This window comes from Centrocercus urophasianus, unplaced genomic scaffold (assembly GCF_019232065.1).
Source record: "Centrocercus urophasianus isolate 14NV4802_14NV808 unplaced genomic scaffold, USGS_Curo_1.0 seq_26, whole genome shotgun sequence".
NCBI lineage: Eukaryota > Metazoa > Chordata > Aves > Galliformes > Phasianidae > Centrocercus > Centrocercus urophasianus.
Genome location: NW_024884822.1, coordinates 8,085,468 through 8,108,281, shown reverse-complemented (window position 1 = coordinate 8,108,281; position 22,814 = coordinate 8,085,468). Strand labels below are relative to the sequence as shown.

At 47.0% G+C, this 22,814-nt stretch overlaps 1 protein-coding gene across 3 annotated transcripts in view; it reads left to right on the top strand.

The window, feature by feature from the left end:
- The window catches only part of NSD1 (nuclear receptor binding SET domain protein 1), a 56,576-nt gene that overhangs the window by 18,403 nt on the left and 15,359 nt on the right, over positions 1-22,814 (top strand). Inside the window, exons 4-18 of one of the 3 annotated variants that reach the window (XM_042826498.1) lie at positions 697-3,280; positions 6,618-6,739; positions 6,886-7,177; positions 8,535-8,644; positions 9,720-9,789; positions 10,548-10,666; positions 14,895-15,038; positions 15,461-15,584; positions 15,923-16,123; positions 17,398-17,577; positions 17,928-18,084; positions 18,358-18,563; positions 19,115-19,227; positions 20,316-20,585; positions 21,895-22,011. In XM_042826498.1, the coding sequence (XP_042682432.1) occupies positions 697-3,280; positions 6,618-6,739; positions 6,886-7,177; positions 8,535-8,644; positions 9,720-9,789; positions 10,548-10,666; positions 14,895-15,038; positions 15,461-15,584; positions 15,923-16,123; positions 17,398-17,577; positions 17,928-18,084; positions 18,358-18,563; positions 19,115-19,227; positions 20,316-20,585; positions 21,895-22,011 (4,809 nt within the window). The remainder of the gene's footprint in view (positions 1-696; positions 3,281-6,617; positions 6,740-6,885; positions 7,178-8,534; positions 8,645-9,719; positions 9,790-10,547; positions 10,667-14,894; positions 15,039-15,460; positions 15,585-15,922; positions 16,124-17,397; positions 17,578-17,927; positions 18,085-18,357; positions 18,564-19,114; positions 19,228-20,315; positions 20,586-21,894; positions 22,012-22,814) is intronic. The other 2 variants (XM_042826500.1, XM_042826499.1) reach the window with 2 other exon arrangements.

Sequence of the window (22,814 nt, the reverse complement as noted above, 5' to 3'; positions counted from 1 at the left end):
GCAGATAAAAATCAAGTTTGTGGCTTTGTTTTTAGATGTTTAGCAGGGGTTCCCGTCTGGTATGCAGCATGCCCTTCATTTTATGCTAAGGGTGGAGTTGAAGCTGTGAGAGTTCTCTGTAAAGGACACGTTGAACCTGTTACAGTGTAATGTGGTACAGATTTTATGTTTGTACCAAGGTAAGTTGATGAGAGGGAGGGTGGAGTTGTGCCCCAATTCAAGGGATGCAGGAAGAAGCAAAGAACAAGCAAAGCAAGCGTGGCTGTTCAAATATTTTGAGAAAATGATGTTGCAGTTGTGTTGAGAGGCCTGTTGGCTGTTAACGTGCATTTCTGTGCCAGGGATCCATACCATGTACGCTCCCCACACACACGTCGTGTTTGGGATGCGCTGACGTGCCGGGATGTTTGGTCACCAGGACACCAGTGTTTGCAGGGACTGTTTTGGTGTTTGGGGAATGCACGAGGATTTTCACTAGGCTTGATAGGAGTGCAGGCTGCTTACCCAGGAGAGCTGTTTTCTGCATCTCTGGGCACAGCCTCTGTCAATCTGTTGTCTCGGAGGTGCAGAATGCAGGACTGTCACTCTGTTCTGTGCCTGGTCTGTCTCTATCTCGCTTTTTATCCTGTTGGTTACCCCCTCATTTTTTTTCTTTCTTTCTTTCTTTTTTTTTTTTTTGTCTCCACCAACTTTAAGGTTCCCCAGAGGTTTATGGCTAAATGGGAAGTCAGTGTTGGACAGGCAGAAGACATGCTTCTCGGGGGGCCAGAGGATCAAAAGTGCAGCCAGAACTCCAGCGAGCTGGACAGCGAGAAGGAAGCGCAGCCGGAATACTATTCCAATGGCCCTGGAGCCAAAAAGGACAGGCAGCTGAACGGCTGTTTTAAATCCTTGGCATTTGACTCCAAACACTCAACCAATGAAAAAGGAAAATCGCACATTAAGCCACACGTGAAAAAGAGCTCAGAGAGCAGAAAAAGGACTAGAGTAAAAAAGAGTGGCATGAGAGAAGAAGCTTCCAAGGGAGAAATCAAAGAAGAAACACCAGAGAGCATAGTTAACAGTATGATTGTCGGGGACCTACCAGAGAAGCACGCATCTCATGAACTTCGCCGGATTGCAAAGAGCATAACAGCATCCAACAGCTCCAGGGAAAACCATTTGCTCTCCTCCTTTGGAGAAAGACGTTTTGAAAATATAACTTTAAAGTCGGACTATGGGAGTCATAAAAGCGATGCCCTGAAGAACGTGCTCCAAGGGGATTTGTTTTCCAACTCATCTTTGGAGAGAGAGAAAAGCTCCCTGGGCATTCTGTGCAGTTCCAAGCTACAAATACACTATTCTGCGTCTGAGGCTGGTGTTGAGAAAAAGCAAACTGAATCGGATTCATCCTCTTCCCTCTCAGATGGTGGGAACAGTGATGTAGATACCGTGGACCAAAGTTCAGAGAGAGCCTCTAGCACTCTTGAAGTTAGTGATTCTTCAGATAAAATGGAGAAGGAATTTCCTATGACGTCAAGTGGAAACATAAAGCTTTCCATGTATTTTTCCCAGAAAAGCAGCAGGAGGGCCAGGAAGAAGTCATACAGAGATCGCAAACCTCTGGGAGGTTCGGTGACCAGCAGACTCGATGCTGAATTTGCACACGGGGAACTTGAAGGAGGCTCCTCTGATGCTGAGATGTCACTGACAGCTCTTGAGTGCTCTTCAGATGTGAGAAATGACAATCTTTCCCTAGCAAACAAGCACGCTACTCCCCAAAGTGTTTCCAAGGACGGTTCCTGGTCTGCTGTTGCAAATCAAACAACCTTAAAACTGAAAAACATGAAATTGCCTCGGATCAGGAGTATAAAATGCAAACATAAAGAAAAGGTTGCTGGGTTGGAGCCTTCTCTTGCAGAAGAGGAGGGCGGCCTGAATCACCGTTCTTCTGATACCAAAGGTTTCTCTGGCCTTCAGAGAGATTCTCTTCCGAGAAGCGGAAAAGTTGATGGTCAGAAACTGTTAAACAACGTGCACGAGAAACCCAGGGATTCTGCTGAGATAGAAACAGCTGTGGTGAAACACGTCCTGTCAGAGCTGAAGGAGCTCTCCTATCGATCCATCAACGATGATGTCAGCGACTCTGGCGCGCCAAAGGCCACAGTACCCTTACTTTTCTCTTCCGCCTCTGGTCACGGTCGTTTGCCCATTGAGCCAAATTACAGATTCAGCACCTTGTTGATGATGTTGAAGGATATTCATGACAGTAAGGCGAAAGAGCAGCAACTGATGACTGGTCAGAACATAGTCCCGTATCGAAATACCAGCACAGCAGATGGTTCTGGAGGCAATTCTGCCAGCGGCCTGACATCCCTGTCTATCGTAGGTCCCCCGTTTAAAATAGAAAAGAATGGAGATTGTGCCCAGGAAACGGTCAATCCGAACTCCTCCAGTATAAGCAACTCCTCATTTGCACGCAATCCTCCGACCAAGTTACCGGGGATTGGTACTGGCAAAAGGGAGCCCGCCAATGCCGCTGTTCCTGGGACAAATGGCACGAATTGCGTGCCCAAACGCAACTGTTCAAAATCTAAGCAGTCATCAAAGCTTGGAGATAAAACAGTTTCAAACAGAAAGGACTTAAAACCAGGAGGGCCAAGTAAGTTGTTAAGTCGGTTATCCAGAGATTCAGGAGAACATGCATTCCGCGTGCACGGTTCGGTTGCCAGTCCTCTAGGTAATGAAGCAGAAGATACTGGGAGGAAAGAGTCTGTTGATTTAACAGAACATTCAACTGATGAAGACTCTGCTTGTTTATCTGATGACAATTTAGGTCGTGTTGGAAGGAGACCCGAAGCTGGTAGAAATACTGAGAGATGCACTTCTGCTGAAAATGGGGAGAGTCCAGACTTGGATTCAGAGGCAAATAGTGAGAGCTCTCTTGGTGATGAGGCTAATGATGTAAATCACGTAGCACCTAAAAAGCGATGGCAGCGTTTTAACCAAAGCAGTGCTAGATCTAATAAGCACATCAGTAGATCTAGGGAAAAAGGAAACTTGGAGAGTGCCTTTGGCCTGAATTCTCATGGCTTTTCACTGAAGGGAAATGAGTGCTTGGGACGTAGGCATTCCCCTCATTCAAAGGTGCTTGAGGCAGACCTAACAGTTCAGGACTATGAGAATCGTTTAGACTTAGTTGAGAAACGTTTGAATGTATGTGGTAAGCCAAACAACAGTGTGATGGACTCAGAAACAAAGCTTGGCAACTTTGCTCCCCAGTCTGAATTCTCTACACAAGGTAAGGGAGCTGGACTTGCGCCAGAATGTGTATTTGTATACATTTTATGATTTTTCATTTAAAGTATAAGTGTACAGAATTGGGGGCTGTTTGACAACGTGGAGGTGTATATATTTCTGTGAGCTGAAGAAAAAGAGATGCGGTGGCTTTTTTGGGGGGACTCTTCAAGCACAGAGAATGAAAGATGGAGTGATGGCGGAATGTTGCTCAGCTTTTGGTTAGAGTTTAAATACATAACATCAGTAGTTCCCCCACGGTGAAAGGTAAAACTATCAGAAGGATTTTTTTCCTTCAGTGTATCCCTTCATACAGCTGTTTTTTTGTTTGGTCCTAGCCAGATAAATCAGCTCTAGGAAGTTTTGATTGAGAGCGTAGGATTTCGTTAAGACAGCATTTTTCTTTTTGCTGTTTGTTTTGTTTTGTGTTTTAGTATGGAAGTTTATTAGCTGCTAATAATGAAGTGAGGAACCCCACACGTTCTGTAACTCGTGGCACTGGTGGGGCTGTCTGAGGGTAAAGGGGAGAAGATGGGGACGGCTGCAGGGAGCCTGGGGTGCAGGGGAGGCAACCTCATCCAAAGGGAGGTGGCTGTGGAAGAAAGAAGTGAGGGGTGCACAGGGTCAGCCTCTCCCACAGAGATGTGGGTGAGTTTCTTATGGGTACTGAATCTGGAAATTTGTTTGGAAAGCAAAAACAAACAAACAAAAGCGCAATGAAAACTACTTCCCCCGGCCCGGCCCGCCCCGGACAAAACAAACAAAACAGTGAACACAGTGAGGGAGAGGACTAGGTCAAGCAGAACCACATTTAACACATGCCATTCTCAAAGAATCTAGGGGGGCAAGCCTTCGGGAAAACACTAACATGATTTTTTTACAAAGGTTTTGCCAAACAAAATTGAGTTGTTTACCAGTAAACGAGTGATGGGCCTCATGCAGAACCTGGGCGTGCTTTGTCACTTCTGTTCCCTGTGTGCCCATTCCGATGCGTTGTGCCATTAGCAAGTGGTTGCTGCACACCTGTTTCAGTACAGGGAAGTCAGCATCTGGCTTTCATGGTCACAGGACCAAGGCATGTCACAGCAGGCACAGAAAATGAACCCACAGGGTGTAACACCCCAGGTAAAAATCCTGTTTTGAAATCATGGCAAGCTTAATCATTTACTGACTACTCTGGCCATGGCTGTGTGTTTTTGAGGACTCAATGCTTTAGAAAGGCAATGGGAAGTGTGCTTGGTCCTGGGATGGAGCTGCATGGAGGAGCTGTGCCCCCTGGAGTGAGCTCCTGGTGTGCACGAAGGCACAGCTGTGTTCTGGTGGCTTCCAGGTGGTTTGGAGTTGAAGCATCCCTGCACGCTGGTGAGAGGTGAAAAGTGCGAGTCTGTAGAGAGCTGGAGGAGAGCTGCTAAGAGGCAGTAGCAGCACTAAGAGAAAAGGAGAGGAACTGCTGCAGAAGACAGGTGGCTCCCGTTGCAGCACAGAACGGCTGGGGCTGCTTGCAGGAATGGCAGGTCAGCAGCCGTGGTGCAATCTGTGCCCCTGCCCTCAGCACACCTGTGAGGAGCTGCTGTGGCATCCCCGAGGCAGGGCTGACGGAGCAAGTTAATGCTGTGTGTTTCCCTGGGTGGAAACGTGTCTTCCTCCTTTTGTTTTGGACGAGGCCTGTTATGTGGGAAGCAGGGAGGGCAATGCAGACGTTAGAAGTGCTGCTCACAGAAGAGAGTGGCTTTCCTCCCTGTGCCAGCGCTGTGAGGAGACGTGACTAATCCTCCTCCTCCGCAGGCAGGCGTGGAAGGGGCCACAAAAGATCGCATTCACGACTGTGTAATTTGTACTGAGCTCCATCAATGCAAGTCCTCGTCGCAGCTGAAAGCAACATCCGGCGTATTTCTGATGCGGAATTGGTAGTGGGGCTTAGACTAAAGAAGGCAGAAGCGAGGGCTGCTCTCGTCTGCTGACTGAGAACTTGCACAGTGACAGCCTCTGAAAGGTGCCTGGTTTGCCATTGCCGTTCAGGCTGCGTTTGTACAGGGATCATTTGAGGGGAAGAACAACGCAGTTAAGCCTCACTTTCTGCAGTGCTGTGTGTGCTGCTGGCTGGTTCTGGGACGCTCAGTAGTCACTAATGAAGATGCTAGGCCTAGAACTGGTTGTGTGTGCCAACGTGGGTTGCACCTGGATACCTGTGCAGGGGGTTATTAGCAGCTGAAAACAGTTGTGTTTGGGTAAGGTGGTTCCTTTCTTCTCTTTTGGCCAACTTTGACATTTTCCTACTTGTTTAACCACAAAGCCACAATAAGGTGTAGCAATCTTGTCCAACATCCCAAGTGTTGCACTGGAATGCTTTTTTTTTTTTAATGAAATGTTTCTGCTCAAAAAAGAAAAACCCACCTCCTGCATGGGGAAAGGAAGTAAAGAGTAGAAAACTTACTGTAACCTTGCAGGAGACCACAAATGTTGGTGTGGCTAGGAGGAGTCTTCTGGAGTAAGGCAGAATAATTGTGAAAACCAATGAAGAAGAAAAGTCGCAGGTATTTGAGAAAGTTAAATAAGCATCATCTTGCTTCTGCAGCTTGCTGAGTAGAGGTGACAATGCCAGGGCCCTTCCTTGGAGCTCTCTCTGGTTCTGTTTGTGTTGGGGAAATAGCTGGTGCCAGGCTTTTCCCTTGCAATGATGCAGTGCTGTGCAAGTGTAAAGAAAAAGATGTCTGAGCCCTGAGGATCTTACAGCCTCCTGGGAGGACAGTTAGCTCCCTCATCACGTCCTGATCTGAGCACAGAACCTGTTGTTGGGAAGCAAAAGGAATAAATAGGCTTGCAGTAGCAGATGGGGAATTCAGGGCTCTTGAAGTACATGAGAAAATGTGCTAGAGAGGAGGGAAGGGAAGGAGCTGGACAGACACGGCGCTGGTAGAGCCAGCAACCGAAGTGTGTGAGGGAGAGCAGCATTTTCCCATGTCCCTGCACGTAAACCCATGGGAGTTTGGATTGACAGGAAAAGTAGAGTGACAAATCTGAGTTTCTAACAGATGTAGGTTTTGGGGAAAGTACTACTAGAAGGCTAAGTGTACGTAGTGTGAGGTGATGTTGGGTCACAGTGCTAGGAGCCTGTCAGGTGTCTGAAATGCTTGAGGTCGCCATGGTCCTTAGCAATCCCACCTGCCACGTCAGGGCTGGGGAAATAGGGAGCACGAATATTAGAAGACTGTATTAGGGATCTTCCTGTATGGAGTCTGAAGGAGAAGGCAGGAACAGCTCTTACCTGCGGGTCATGAGGAGGATTTTTTGTTGTAATAATCTCAGAAACACAGTCTTGAAGCTGCTTTCCTTTTTCTTAGTACATTCAGAGAGGAAACGCCTTAGAAAGCCAAGTAAACGGCTTCTGGAATATGCAGAAGAATATGATCACTTATTTGCACCCAAGAAAAAGTCAAGGAAAAGCCAGGAGCAATTGCAAAAGGTAGGTTAAGGCAAACGTGCTCTTCATGGCTATTACTGTTGTGCTCCAGTTTACATGCCTTTGCCTGGTCTTGCTTGCTGAGCACTCATGCTGCATGCAAGGCTGTGCAGGGTGAACGTTTTCACCAACGTGTTTCGCTGTGTTAGGTGAATTCTGTTGCAAGGTCTGGATTTGAAGGAGGTCTTCCTGCACAGCGCAGTCCTGACAGAGAGACGCAGCGGGGGCCCAGTCCTTTGGTTTCAACTCCGTTTTCAACCAAAGAGTCCCCTCCCATCCTTGAAGCTGAGTGCTCCTTCTCAGAACTAGAGCCCCATGCCTCTGATCCTGCTGAGCAGCTCATAGAAGGACAGTCCAATTTCCCAGAGCTTGTGCTGTCTTCCTCTGGCGTTTCTGAAGTTTCTGCTTCTCCAGATGCAGAGGAGAGGTTCCTGAAATCAGGTAAGTGGGAGGTTGTGTTGTTCTGCTCCCACAAGTGAGCGTGTCAGGAGTTCACTTGAAATGTTTCTTCAGCCGAAGTAAAAAAGGTTGGTAGCTGCTGGTCTCTGTTTTGTTTGCTTTGCTTTATTCAGAGGCCATTACTGGTGCTAGGAGAAGAGAGGGGCAGGTGAGATGTGTGACCTGGTGAAGTGGCTCATTGTGATTCTGCAGTTACTGTTCTGTCTGAAAGCTTGTCCAAGGTCAAAGCTCCAATGCTTTGGCTATGTAAGCTTGTAGAGAACACTGTTTCTGTTCTGAGAGGCCAGTCATTTTGTTTCATTGTTTAAAACACGTATTTGTAAATATTTATGTAATTATAAATGTAGATAGATAATATATGTAGGCACGCTTATGTACGTGTAATAATAGACCTGCAGTCAGCGAGAGGTCAGAGTCTGTTCTTTGTGGGGCAGAGGGGTGACAGGTAGAAGCAAAAAACCTGCAGTGACTGAAGGAGGAAACCTGAGCTTGGAGATGCAGTGCAGCAGTGCTTGCAGATGTGCAGCGTGCAGAGGCAGCGCATCTCTTCCCACTGCTGAGGGAAGTGCTGGGGCCCACAGAGCTGTGGCAGGGAGCAGTGATGTGCTGTCCCTCCACAAGGTGGCTGAAGTCTTTGTTGCTGTGCAGAGCCGTGTGTTGTAGGGAGGACAAGGCCAAGCTGATTAAGGGTGTGGATGAACAGGGTAGGATGGGTAACAGGCTGTTTCCATGGAGTGCCTTGCACACAGCACATCACAGTTTCCTGGTTGTTTTAAGGGTTTACTGCTGCCCACATCTCGCACCTTGTCTCCCCCCTTGTCTCCCAATGGCTAGCACAAAGTTTGAGCTGGAGGCTGACTCCTACAGCTGGATTCCTTGGGGCATTTTGTCCCAGGAGGTTCTGTCTGAGAGCACGCCCTTCAGGCTGTTCTCTGTGTGCAGCGTGATGCTGATGTGGGTGCTGTGGGAATGGGAGCAGGAAGAGGCAGGGATGTGTTTGTCATTATGGAAGGGCTGGGTTATGCTGGAAAAGCAGTTGTGAAATCACGATGTGAATTGCACTGCCCGGATGGTTGCCTACTGGCTTTAAGTTCATGGTCTCTATTCCATGGATGGATTTTTTAATACTGTATATTGAGGTATGCCTGAAGGTGGTCCAAATGGAGGTCTGTTTCTGTTCAGGTTGTAGAGGTAATTGTTTCTTTTCCCTGGGGAGCTTGTGCTCCAAAAGACGAGGTGAATTTGATTGTTCAGAACCACTGGCTGGCGTTTTCTTAATGGTCTTAGTGTGACTGAAGCTAAGAAAATCCCCATTTATCTAACAAGAATTTTATTGCAGGAAACTTTGAGAGCAAGCGTCAAAGGAAGCCCACTAAAAAGCTCTTGGAATCCAATGATTTGGACACTGCCTTTATGCCAAAGAAGGAGGAGTGGACTCCCCCAAAGAAGGTATTTTTCTTCCAGTACTTCTGGAAGTCAGATAGAAATGAGCCTGGGCAGCAGGCCCTGCCGAGCAGGAGGCACGGGGCAGTGAGCTGCGTGTTGCTGGCTGTGGCCCAGGAGTGAAGGTCCGCCCTTCCCAAAGGTGCTGGTTGCTGCGTTATGGTGAAGAAATCTGCTAAATACAGAGGTGTTCCCCACCCTTTCCCACTTGTAATGGGGACTGGGGAGTTTTGGCTGTGAGGTCTCCTCTCTCCATCGATTTATATGGAAAAATGAGTCATCTGGATACAGGCTGGGAAGCTGTGGGCAGAGCTTTTCTGTCACAGGGAATTGCTGTTATGTTACACTGTAACTTGAACCTAAGGCTTTCTCCTTTTCTGTCAGATGCTCTCCGAATAGTATTTCATTTGTTACATTCCCAAGTTGGCTGATGGGTGGTAAGTAAGCATAGAACTTGTAGCAGGGTAGAGGCTGGAGTTGTAACACATGTAGCATGCAGGTCTGGACTCAGGTTTGTTTTTTTTTTTTTAAATAAATTGCCGATCTTTTCTGCTAAATGCTCAAAACCCTGTGACATGATCTGGAAAAAGCAGGTAACAGAGACTGATGTTGGGCATTGTACGTGCACAAGACATAGCATCACTGTTTCTGAGGTTGGTTAATAACAGTTTTCTTGCCTTTCTCATTCTTTCTCCATGGCAGTCTTAATACAGTCATTGTGCTTGAATAATACAGAGACCAGAACAATTCAATCATAGGCTTCATAAAAATGTAAAACCAGAAGAGAGTCTCTATTCCCAGCAGCTTTTGGGGTGTTAGTAGCCTTTTGGGAAGAGCTCAGGAAGCAGTGAGGGATGCTGGAGAGCACGAGACCTGGCAAACTCAGCGTTCGTTCCTCCTTGCCTGACTTTTCTGTGTGGGATCTGTCAGACAGACAAACCAAATGTCTTGTTGAGAAGTTGCTAACTATTGACGAATTCATGCTGTGAAGTAGTTGTTGAGGTCATTTGTAAAGAGGCTTAGTGGCTGAGGAGTGTGCACCTCTGATTTGCAAGTGGTGAATTGTGATTTGTGTTTGTAGGGCACTGGCCCTTCGGAGAGCGACAGCTCGGAGCTGTACTCACCGGCCCACTTCCCAGACCTGGGAGAAGGTAAGAGAATGCAGGGCAGCGGAGGTGCATTGATGTGGTCTGTATCAGTGCCTGTGGCTTTAGAAGGAGTTGTATGCGTAAGGCTTTACATGTCCTGGGCCTTAGCTGAGGCAGTGGCAGAAGAAATAGGTACGATCGTTTATCTGGAAGTACTGTTATATATATTTTCTTACTTCCCTATGGAAGATGGAGGTATTGGGTCCGTATTTCCATGGGAAGATATTCACTTTCCATTCTTAGTCTGAATGGTTGTAGGAAAGTCGTCACCGCGGTACCAGTGTGCCTGATGGCATGCTTTGACCAGCTCAACACTGCCTGCTCTGCCTAGTGGACAGTTGTGCAGTTGCTCTGTATTCCCTTTTCCACGTGCCTTTATGTCACATTGGTGTCAACACGAGGGAATTTGTATTGCATAATGACAGGAGGAGGTCATTAGCAGCATTTGAATAGCAATGTAAGCTTTGTGTTGACAGCATTTCTTCTTTTCTGCTGGGGGGCTGTCTCAGGAAACTGACAATGACGACGATTGCAGATCAACAAAAGAATTCATACTTGGAACCATTAGGAGTCAATGTTATCCAGGCTCTCTGATGGCTGCAGGACAAAGGGCAGACCTGTCTTGGAGGCTTGCATTGCCCCAGGCTTTATGCCCTCAAAGAAAATAGGAGCCAGACTGAAGCAGTCAGGGTGTGGAAGTGGGTAGCAGGCCAATTGTTATTTCTGCATTTTTCTTGAATGGTCTTTCTGTTGCATCCCAGCTTCTGAAAAGCTCTTGGAGAAGCAGCGCAAACGGAAGAGGCCGCGCCATTCCTCTGCTGCAATACATTCCAAGAAGGAGAAAAACGGGGAGAGGCTGGGGGAGACCCCACGCTCTGAGGTACCGTCGAGTTTTCCTACACTGTCATTCCTTCAACCTGTCTGCTACTTCCCAGGGTGCTGTGCACAGCCTAAGCCAAGTAGTCTTTGGCTGGCTGAATGCAAGATTAGTGTCTCAGCTGGGACTTTGTCTCCCTGATGCAGCTGCATGAGCTGGGGTTGAAGCTGGAGGTATCACCTTGATTAGTAATTATTTTGTGATGGCTGCTTAACTCAGGCTCAGTTTTTCAGCTGCTGCTCTGCTAGTTCTCCAGGAGAAAGGCTGTTCTGATATGACAGAACAAAGATTTGACTGGCATTTTGCTTTGCATGTCAGGAGGCCTAACTGCTGTGAAAGGTCTTGTCTTCTGGTGGTGGGTATTTTGCCCTTTTGCACACCAGTATGAAGTGCAAGCACTAGATGTGGACTTCAAACTCTTCTTCTATTTGCCCTGCATGCCAGGGTGAGCTCAGAGCCATGTTGGAGGGGATGGAGGGGGAAACTGTTCACAGGAGCCTGATTACTTTCTGCCATCCAGCAGAAAGGGGTAATTGGGGCAACTCCTTCTACTACACCATAGTGAAGCTGGCATACAAATATCTCTGACAAGCACGTTTTGCCTTTTAGGAGTGAGCCAGGTATCACCAAGTGTAGGGGAAGCAAGACTTTTCCTGAGAGAGGCGGGACGCCTCTGGGCCTCTCACAGCATCGCCTCTCACTTCCAGTGGCCCAGGTTCAGCAGCAGGCTGTTCTGTCAGGATAGTCAGTATGTATTTCAGGAGCCAATTATAGACGTATACTGTTATATTTGTTATTGTTATACAGCTTCCAGCAGAGCACAAACACCACACCAGTTGTCTGAGCAGTGCCAGCTACCCTGAGGTCTGCTGCCACTGGTTTTTGAAAAGCATTTCTAATGGGGGTGATAAAGTTTGGGGTAATACCCCTGGGCCCTATAAACCTTCCTGTGCCTTTTTAAGAGCACCGGTCAGTTGTTTCTGAAGTGTGCTCACCTGGAATCGTGTTTCAAAGAAGCCTGTACAAATGCATTTGCCAGTGCTGGAGGGTAGTTAACACTGTCTGTTGTTAGGCACCCTCTGAGAGGCTGGCTCAATCTGGAGCTAGTAAATTCTCTGCACATCTTTTATAGCAAAGAAACGAGGAGGCAGTTCAGAGCAGCAAGGCAGGTAGGCCACAGCTCTGAATGTCACACGCTGCTCACTGCAGAGGAAGCCCAGGGAGTCTTAACTGCCTCCAGCCTTAGATGTATGTTGAGTGAAGTTATGTCAATACTTGGCACCTTTTACCAATGTCCCTTTTCCTGTGATTGTGTTTCTTGAGATGCTGAGGTGTGTGTTCACCCCTTGGCTTTGGTGAGTGAATGGATACCGGTGAGTATTGGGCTGCTGTAGAGATGTGATTACACTTTCACTTGGCATTCACACCACACTGGTCCTTAAGTGACTGTCCACATACCAGGCAGGAACCTCATTTTCTTCTGAGTGGTGCTAGAAGAAATAGATGTTTGGATGATTCGGCACAATAAAACCTTGGATCCAGCTGCTTTCAGAGGGCAGAGGAAAGCCTGTCTCCCTGGGCTGAACTAGGCAGCTTTCTCTGCCCTTCCATTTATCTGGAGTCAGGAATGCAAGTTCACAACATCGGGGCAGCAAGACACCAAGAAAAGGGATGGAAAATGCTGTTGAAATGGTTGTCAAGGTTGTGAGCCAAGGTCAGGCTGTGCCAAAGAACCGGCCAGGCTTTTAAGGATGTGCCAGATACAACAGCAGAAATAGCTCTGGAAGAAGACCGGCGCTGAGACCTGCCCCCTGTAGGAGGTATGTTGCTTCACAGTGCTCATTCTGGCAAGGGGAAGTAGAGAGAATGGTGTGATTGATCCTTCTGAGTGATGGTCTTGTAGGGTGATTCCCCTTCTCCCTATTCACCAGGCATAAATAATCTGGCCTTGCCCACCCTGTCCAGCTCTGACATTCCTTTCTCTTTGTGCTTCTGGGAGGACTGATTAAAAATACACTAAAATCCTTGACATGTGAAATGCATGGCTTGGCCAGGTACCTGTGTAATTAAAAAGGATATCTTGAGGCTGAAAAGATAAGGCCTGGAGCATGCTGTGCCACTCTGGATGGTGTGGGCCCAGCTGTTAAGATTTTTGCTAACAGCAAGTATTTGCAGCTCTGAGAAGAGGTCCGTGGTATGTAACTTAAGATGCACTTTAGACTGTCATTCCAGATAGCCCGTGAAACATGGTCTGAGTTCACTACAAGCAGTTCTAGCAGCTGTGGTAGAAAGACAGAGGGACCAGTTCTAAATTGCTCTTACCTCTAGTAAATCTAGCAAATCTCCTTCCAAAACTCTTGAAATTTGTTATACAGTAGGAGGGTAGTCATTAACCATAGGAGTGGTGCTTGTTAACCAGTGCCTTGCCCCTCTGGAGGGATCCTCAGTGACCATGAGGGGGACAAAGCTTGCTTTGTGTTTTAGCACTGGGGTCCCAGCGCAAGGTAGGAGCTGTAACTGACATTGTTTGTCCACACCAGTAGTTGATTAACTCTGCTCTTGTTCTTCTTTACAGTGACCCCTGCAACCCTGAGGTCACTGCTGAGCTGAGCAGAAGAGTGAGCACCTATGTGGTAGGAATAGGAGGATCTGAGCTGTAACCAGTCCCTGGAGCACTGTTACTGGTGCTGCTCCTGGAGCATTCCAGGAGGCCTGTCTTGTAGCAGACTACAGCATTCTTAGCAGAAATTAGCTGCAGACCAGAAGTATCAGAGGAGCACTTAAGATGCCATTGTATGCAGAGGCAAAGGCATCTGTTATGTTGTAGCTGATGGTTACCAACGCTGCAGAGACCTTTCCATCCCCTCTGCCAGGGCTATAGTGGCAGGAAATGATGTGCTCCATCTCAGTATTCCTGCAGGCTGCATCACTGCCAGCCCTCCAGCATGTATGTGATGATAGTCTGCAAGGCTGTACACTGAATGGTATGTTGGATTGTCACTAGTTTGTAGCCGGGAGTTTTCTTTTTTGTGCTCAATAAAGCAAACTTACACCATTCATATTTGTATTGTGTGCTTTAATATTCTGTCAGTGCATTTGTGCATGGTTGCTCTACATGGTTTTAAAAGGTTCCCAAACGAAAACATGCTGGTGCATTCAATGAATGAAGAATTAAGCAAAGGAAGCATCATCGTTACCTGATCAGAATGCTGGCTTCATTTTCTTCCAACTTAAGGACGTAAAGCTTTCCCAGAACTTCTTTTGCCCACACTAATAAGGTGTGCAGAGTGCATTCAGTTGAGTTTAGGAACTTGAGTGGCACCACAACTCAGATGGGTGATCTGGCATACAGAATGTAACTCAGAGCTCCCTCTCCTGCCTGTTAGTTGGACACCTGGCCCTGAGCAGGCTCCAGGATATGAGTGGTGGCTGCTGCTGCTTCTAGGAGTCTAAATTCCTAACAAGGTCTTGAAAGTGTACTGCCTTTTTTTCTGGGCATACAGTAGGGACGGCTTTTTGACCCAAGGAAGAGCTGTGTGCTGAGATCATTCAGCTGTCTGCAGTCAGCCAAGATTTCAAAACAAATAAGGCAGAGTATTCAAGTTCTTGCTTGAAGCATCTGGTTGGTTCCTAAAAGCAGTGTGTTGGTGCAGCATGAATGGCTCATTGGCCTATGTGCTCTGGACAGGCAGCTGGGCTCCCTAGTTGCTGCTTGCTAGCTAGCAGCTGCTAGTTGCCCGTCCTGACAACTGTGAAGTCTACAAGTGCATGCTGTGAAGAGCATAAAGAGAACTCTGACTTACTTGCTAAATGAAGACTACAATGAGGATTGCTTGCAATCTTTCTCTAGTATTGTCAGTGCAAGCAGACATCAGCATTCAGGATTCTTCTCTGGCACTGGTGGACATGATTTTCAGAGTATGCAATCCTGCCTGATGCGTTTCTATGAATAATAATACTGTTCTTTCTCAGCTCTGACTTTCCTTCCTCAAAGAGGGGTTATGCACAGGAAAAAAAAAGTGTTCAGTGTGTATTTATAATGATCTAATAAACTGAAGTGTTCTTCCTTTCCTTCCTTGTAAACCTTTTGGTGGAGCCATATGAGAGCTGGTTCTCTCCAGGGTGGGTAACACTGGCTGCCAAACTTTGATGTGCTTGATGGCTGGATTTGTGATCTGCAGGTCAGGATGGGAAGCACCAACAGCCCCTAATTTTGAATTTCCTTTTAAAGGGGGAGGCATTGGTTCATGGGACTTCTACAAGCCCCAAAGGGGGACACGAAGAGGGGTCTGAGAATGACCATGGAGTGCCTTCATCCAAAAAGATCCAGGGGGAGCGTGGAGGAGGAGCAGCTCTCAAGGAGAACGTGTGTCAGGTACCCTTTTGAGGAGATCTCTTGAAAACTTTGCTTTTCTAAATATTTCTAATGTTAATATTGGTACGCACCTGTAGTAGCCCAGGTGGCTACTAGGTGTTCTTTGGGGGCTGTGTGATTCTGAGGGTTTTGACAGCAGTTAACTAGTAGCCTGATTGAACTGAGTCTTACCTGTGCGATTGCCTCTTATCCTGCTGGAGTTTAAGGATGTTGGGAAGACGTGACCGACATACAATTCATTTTAACTGATGTATGGTAGCAGGGATGGGGTAGCAGGCGGCAGTGGTGACGTGCTAATCGCCTGATCTTACTGACATAAGGAGAATGCTCATCTTTTTTTCTACAGGGGCTTGCTGACAGTTATTTGGGCTGGGTTGGAAAAGGGGCTGCTCAGAGCTGACGATGTCCTTCCTTCCCCACAGATCTGCGAGAAGCCAGGGGAATTGCTGCTGTGCGAAGCTCAGTGCTGTGGTGCTTTCCACCTGCAGTGCCTTGGGCTCTCTGAGATGCCGACAGGCAAATTCATCTGCAATGAGTGTTCCACAGGTATGGAGCTTTCCTGAGTGCCTCCTTAACTGGCACTCCTTTTGCTGGAATGATACACCTGCTGTAAGGCTGCTACCTGGCTGTCACTTCTCAGTTTGACGATCGTTTTCTAATTAACTGATTTTACTGTTTTGAGGCAGACAGGGTGGGAATGTTCAGACCGTGATGGGCAAGAGATGGGTGTTTTTTCAGTCTAGACTTGCAGTGAAACTCTAGGGCTGCAGAGACCTGTGGTTTGGGTTATGTGTGGCAGGCTGGGGGTTGTAGTGTGCTGATACATCTCCTGACAGAAGCGACGTGTTTTTATTTGGCCGTTCTGTGTGCTGCTCTTTCTCTAGGAGTCCATACCTGCTTTGTGTGCAAGAGCTGCGGGCAAGATGTAAAACGGTGCTTGCTGCCCCTCTGTGGGAAATATTACCATGAAGAGTGCATTCAGAAGTATCCACCCACGGTCACTCAGAACAAGGGCTTCCGATGCTCCCTGCACATATGCATGACTTGTCATGCTGCCAACCCAACAAACATCTCTGCATCTAAAGGTACTGGAATCTTCTCACATGGTCCCAGGGAAGCATTTAGAAGCCTTTTTTGGTTTCGTGCCCACCTGCAGTGACCTGGTCCTCTAGTTCTTTGTTTTTCTGTCCTTTCCACAGCCTTGATGTAACGTTTGTTTCTCTCAGGGTGGGAAGGGTGCTGTGGGTGGGCAGGGCTGCTGCTCATCAGCACTCCTGATGGTCAGACTGAGCAACTGAAGTGTTCCTGCCTGGCCACGCACTCAGATGCCTGAATGTCGAGCAAGGCCACATTCCTCTCAGTAGAGCTGTATGAACACTGGTTTCTCCTACATGCCTCTCACTGGCTGCAGCCAGTGCCTGCTTAGCAGCAGTGACTATCGAGGCAATGGCATAGAGAGCAGTGTAGTAAAAACTGTAATTGCTTTATTTCTTTTCTTTTTCTTTTTTTTTTCTTTTCTTTTTTAAAAATTTGAACTCTCATGATTTGCTTTTAAAACTGCTTTTTTATTACTTATGTTTTAAATCTTTGGTATCTCAGGATGAGCGATGATGGTATCAGCTGTATTCTTAGCCTCAGGCTGTGTGTTAAAGTCATCTTGCACATGTCGGTGCTTGAAACAGAAGAAGCTCTTGGGGCATAAAGCCTGCAGCTGACCCCTTCTGAGCTGAACATTTGCCTTATGGACCCCCTCTGGTGGTTGTTTTTCAGTGGTTTACTCCTTTCTTTCCACCTCTTCTCCCTGTCAGCAGTTTCCTGGGAGGAACTGAAAAGTTGCTGAGCAATCTTGGACGAAGTAAGCCTTCAGGCAATTCTGAGTTCTCCTTTCTGGAATTTCAGAGTAAACTCTGATACAGTGGAGAGGCAAGCACCGGTGTTTCCAGAAACTTCCTGGATGGTTTTCATTGCATTCAGTTACGCACCTGGAATACCCACTCTCTAATTACTGTTTGCACTGATTTACTTGTTATCTGTGTATGATGCAAAGCAGTCCTGATCTGTGAACTCTTGAACTGTTTCTGAACAGGGTGCAGGTTTTTCACTTGCAAATCATTTGATTTCCTATATACTACCTACAAACGCAGATCTATTTTTGTATGTATTTTCTTGTATTAACTCGATAGAAATACAGGCATTATGCTGCAGATGGTCCGTAGAAATGAAAGGTCAATTTCCATTTCCAAAGATCGCCGATGGCTAGTTGTTTTCAGCTCAGATACCAATAGAGAAAGGACTGAGAGGAAGTGGAGACTCGTTCTTCTCTGGAATTCACCACCGTTCTGACGTGTTCCTGTGGCAGGTCGCTTGATGCGCTGTGTGCGGTGTCCGGTCGCGTACCATTCCAATGACTTCTGCCTCGCTGCTGGCTCTGTGGTCCTCGCCTCCAACAGTATCATCTGCCCCAATCACTTCACTGCACGGAGGGGCTGCCGCAACCATGAGCACGTCAACGTCAGCTGGTGCTTTGTCTGCTCGGAAGGTGAGACAGCGTGCGCAGGGTCCCCGGCGCTGTGTGAGGCCCTGACGTAAATGACAGGAGAGCAACAGATGTGCTATGGGAAGAGATCATTACAGCAGGCAGAAGCTTTGTCTGTGTGGAGTGTGCCAGTGAGAACTGCTCAGAACAGCTTGCCTTCCTATCCGTCCCCACTTAAATCCGAGCTCAGGCTAGGGCTTTTTCTGGTTCTTTGTGCTGCATAGGTAGAGCATGGGCTGTCAGAAAAAGGGTTGTAAAAGAGCACTGTGCTGTTTGCCCAGCTGTTAGTGTTTGGAATTGTGAAGTCCAGGGCTTCTGCATAGGGACCTGATAAATTCCTTCCTTCCTTGCAGGGGGCAGCCTTCTATGCTGCGAGTCGTGCCCGGCTGCATTTCACCGTGAGTGTCTGAACATTGAGATGCCAGAGGGAAGCTGGTATTGTAATGATTGCAAGGCAGGCAAAAAGCCACACTACAAGGAAGTCGTCTGGGTGAAAGTTGGGCGCTACAGGTAGGTGAAAGTAAAACAGAGTTGTCCCTGTTCCCTCTTCAAGTGATGATAGTGGTGATTGAGATGAGAAGCTGCTTCTCTCTGCAGGATACAGTGAAGCAGCTTCTGATATTTTTGCATGCATGTAGCAGCTGAAGCGCATGCCTTCTTCTTCTTCCTCCAGCCTTACTGGTAGCCTTCACAATTTTCCCCATCTCTATGCAGCATTGTGCTTCTGGGAGCATGGGAACTGGGGAGTCAGATTTTTCATCTGCCTTTCCCTCTGTTGTGTAGGTGGTGGCCAGCTGAGATCTGCCATCCCAGGACAATTCCTGTCAACATCCAGAAAATGAAACACGACATCGGCGAGTTCCCTGTGCTGTTCTTTGGCTCCAAAGATTACCTGTGGACCCACCAGGCCCGTGTGTTCCCATACATGGAAGGTGATGTCAGCAGCAAAGACAAGATGGGGAAGGGCGTAGATGGCATATACAAGAAAGGTAATTTGTCTTCATCTGGGAAGGTACATGTTCTGTTTCTCTCTTCCTGTCTGGAGAAGATATTCTTGTAACAGAGGAAAATATCATTTTGGAGTTAAAGCTGAATTAAATTTGAAGAATGAATAGCTATTGATCTATCTTCTTGCACACCTGGAATGTTGATTGGTCTGAGTTTACATAGATGGACACGGGTGTGCATATCCTGAATACTTTTCAGCTCCAGCGTAGCTCCTCTGCTGCTGTCAGCTTCCTTGTACCCAGCACAGTCATTCTCTGTGTGTAAAAATGCTCTTGAGAGTTATGAATTCACCTCTTCCCAAAAGCAAGGCAAAGCTAGCTGACTGGGTGTTTCCAAAACGTTTCACCTGCAGTTGTTGTTGCCTGTGACTGCTCTGTTGCTTTATCACAGTTCTCTTTATGAATCTCTGCCTCTAAAAGTATTCTGCTAATGATGTTTGCTTGTGGAGCTGTGACTGCTGCGTGTACTCTGGCAGCCCACCTCTGTGTGAGCAGAGTGGATTCCTCATAACACACCCTGTTACTTCACTTAGCTCTTCATGAAGCTGCAGTAAGGTTTGAAGAACTGAAGGCACAGAAGGAACTGAGACAGCTTCAGGAAGACAAGAAGAATGACAAGAAACCTCCCCCCTACAAACACATCAAGGTGAGGGCAGGTTGGGGGGAGGGGAGAAGGGTGGGTACAGAAGTCTTGAGCTATCAGTGCAGGTGAATCACAGATATACAGAAACATTTCTACCCTTGGGACATCTGGCTGTATTCAGTCATCCTCCACAGAAACAATTCATGTGTCTGTAGAACTGTGTGGAAGCTGAACACCAGTACTCAGGTGTTCTGCAGCAGACCTGGATTGTCTCTGTGCTGTTCTGTGTCAGTTGTGTGATGTGAAAGAAGAGTCTTTGCCTGTCTGGGGTTTTGTGGGAGAGAGCTGGCATCACCCAGTGTGCTCAGATGTCGAGCGCTGCTGGTGGCAACTTAGTGTGGGATAGACAGTCAAGATACAGCAGAGCAGAGAGGAGGATGGTAACCCACAGTGGAGCATGGCAGTCTTTCACTTCTGTTTTTATTTTGTTTGTGTACTGTTCTGTATCGATTGAACAAAAGTATGAAATTTAGATATGTGTGCTAGAATATCAAACTTTTGTGGAGCTTTGAGGATCTCCTCAGGCTTAGGGCTGTCTTTGAGGTAGAATTGGAGCACTATTTTTTTCAAGGATCTCCCAACAGGTGTGAGGTGATCCGAGTGAAGAACTTGGGCCAAGTGGGTGCATAGGACAGAGCTGCGGGCCCAGAGGGATCAGAAACCAGTGACTCAAGGACTGTGTTCCTCTTTTTCATTGCTTCTCTCATCTCCTTCCCATTTTTATGTTTCCAGCTATGAAAGCTTAGCTGATTGCTTTGTTTGTAGCTAGGATTTTAAGGTAGGACCACCTGAGCTCTGTGTAGTCACAGTGATACAGGAGAGGGACCCTTTGCAGCCTTTCCCCCACTCAGTGGATGCAGAATACACAAGGTGGTGCTGTTGGGGGGATCTGTCTTCCTTAACTCTCTCACCTAGGCGCTTACCTCTTCAAGTGGTGTGCTCAGAAGCACACAGGTGCCTGTACGCCTCTTTTACCCCTTCCTGTCACCAGCTTGCACTGCAGCCTGTCAGCTCGTAGGCAATGATTGGGCATAGGAGTGTTTTTTGTTGACCTGTTCTTAAGCAGCTGACGTCCTTCTCATGCATTCAAGGTGAACCGGCCGGTGGGCAAGGTGCAGATCTTCACTGCAGATCTGTCTGAGATACCACGCTGTAACTGTAAGCCAACAGATGAAAACCCATGTGGCCTGGACTCTGAATGCATCAATCGTATGCTGCTCTATGAGTGCCACCCCCTGGTCTGCCCGGCAGGAGAGCGCTGTCAGAACCAGTGCTTCTCCAAGCGGCAGTATCCCGAGGTTCAGATCTTCCGCACGCTGGCACGAGGCTGGGGCTTACAGGCCAAAACAGACATCAGGAAGGTACGTGCTCTGTTTTACATCAGGTTTCCTCCTGCTGCTTCTCTCTTGCTCATTGTCTGTTTTCATAGATGTGAAAAATTGCCTTCTGTAATTTGGAAGGCTTTCTTGCCACTGAATGCCATTTAGGAAATAAATGGATGAATGTGACTTTTGCAGTCTTGACAAGCACGTTTTGGCTCAGCTAAAATGCCTTGTATGTTAATGATCCACAGGACAAAAAAGGTGATTGCTTGGTCTGCCTGTGCGGGTGGTTGGCTTTATGAATTCACCAGAATACTGAGGTAGGAGAACAGGGCTCAGGATTTCCAGACAGGGATCAGTGGTTATGCCCACCACCTCCATTCTTGAGTAGCATGAGTTCTCTAGCATGAGAATCTTGTATCAGAAACTGAGGTCAGGCTTGAATCTTACAAAGCATAGCATCTTAGAGATGGCTGTGATTACTGTGGGAAGTACTACCTTGGAGACAGCTAAAATGCTTGCAGATAAGTTTCAGATCCAGAGAGTAGTTATGGCGTGGGCACACATAATGCTGAACGAAGAAAAAAGCATTGCAGCTCCTCAAAGCTAAGAAAGAGTGAAGTGAAACAGAAAATGAGATGGCATAGTAGGAGAAGAGTTTCTGAGAAAAACCATGGAGACAACATACTGTTGGGGGGGTTGATATCTAGGAAAATTGCAAGCCTGTCCTTTTTAGGCTTCACTGCCTGCTGTGTATAAGTTAAAGGATTTCTTTGCCATTTTATGCACCTTATGTTTGACTTTTAACGGACAGACTGGAAAGAGCAGAACTCGATTATTTAATGGAGGCACCTGTTGCTCCCAGGGAAGCAGAGCTGTGGTTCCCTTGGATGGTCTCTGTAGTGCTTTCACCACAGGTGAACTCCAGAAATACATTGCAGAAGCAGGTGCTCTGGGTGCATCGTGCTGCTCAGTGTGGTTGGTCCCTAGAGGGATCCTTTTCCTTCTGGAACACAGCTGTGCAGTGCTTTGAGCTTTGCAGTGAAGAACTACCCTTATGCTTTAGCTGTGCTGTTCCGGAACGTTGGTTCTTCCCACTGTGCAAAGAATGATCTGATAGCTGTTGTTGATGTATTTAATTTATGTCAAGTGATTTGTTGTGTGTGCTAAACAGAATTATAATTAAGGACTGTTAATAGAATGATAGCTCGAGCTGACTGCAAAGCAGAGGGAAGTTTTTTTGAAGAAGTTTCCACAAAGAAAACAGGAACCATATTGTAGCACAAAGGTCTTGGAGGGAATTTGTCACGTCTGAGCAGCCTGGTTTTGTTTTTCTTCTTTGATGCAGGGTGAATTTGTTAATGAGTATGTTGGGGAGCTAATTGATGAAGAGGAGTGCCGAGCCCGAATCCGTTACGCCCAGGAGCATGATATCACCAATTTCTACATGTTGACACTGGATAAGGTATATGGAAGGAAATTCTTTTGTCAGGAGTGAAGACAGAGGTAAAATGATTGTAACGAAGGCACAGCGGTGTTCTTCTCCACAAAGCAAAGAAATGTTAGCTTCTGTTGAGCTGGTCTGCGTTTCCGTTGAAGACTAAAAGAGTAACTAGAATGTGCCTTGGAGAAGCTTTGGGCTGGATTTTAGGATTAGAAACAAAGTTTGAGCCAACTTCTTTGGAGTTTATTCAGAAGAAGCCAGGCAATAGTTTGTGTGAGGGCAATTGACTGAGAATCAAACGTTGCCCTTCCACATAGCACAGTAAATTTTGTAACCTTAGGATCCTTCCCAGCACCTGAGCCACACTGAGTCCTGAGGTGGGCTGGTGTGTGCCATAGTGGGCAACAGCCCTCAAGTGTAGAAGCAGCAGGCACAATGAGACTGTCATTGAGGTTGAAATCTCAGGTCTTGCAGATCTGTGTAGAGAGGTGAGGTTTGTGACACCTACAGGCTCCTCAGTGGATTCTGGAGGCCAAGGTGGTATAAGCTCCTGACTCCCAGAGGTAAGTAGTTTTGTCAGTGTCTTCTGATACCTTGTATCTAAACCTTGGAAAGACTTGAAGGGAATCCATTAGGAAAGGTATAAGAAGAAAACACTGCATGGAACAGTATAATGGTATGGCTGCTTTCTGACCTTCCCTTCATCTTGCTGGAAATGATCACTGGCTGTATCTTGTTCTTGTATCTCCCTTGTTGTGACAAAACCAAATGTCAGTTGCAGCTTCCCTCTCCTCTCCAACAGTCTACAAAAGCCAGTATACTGT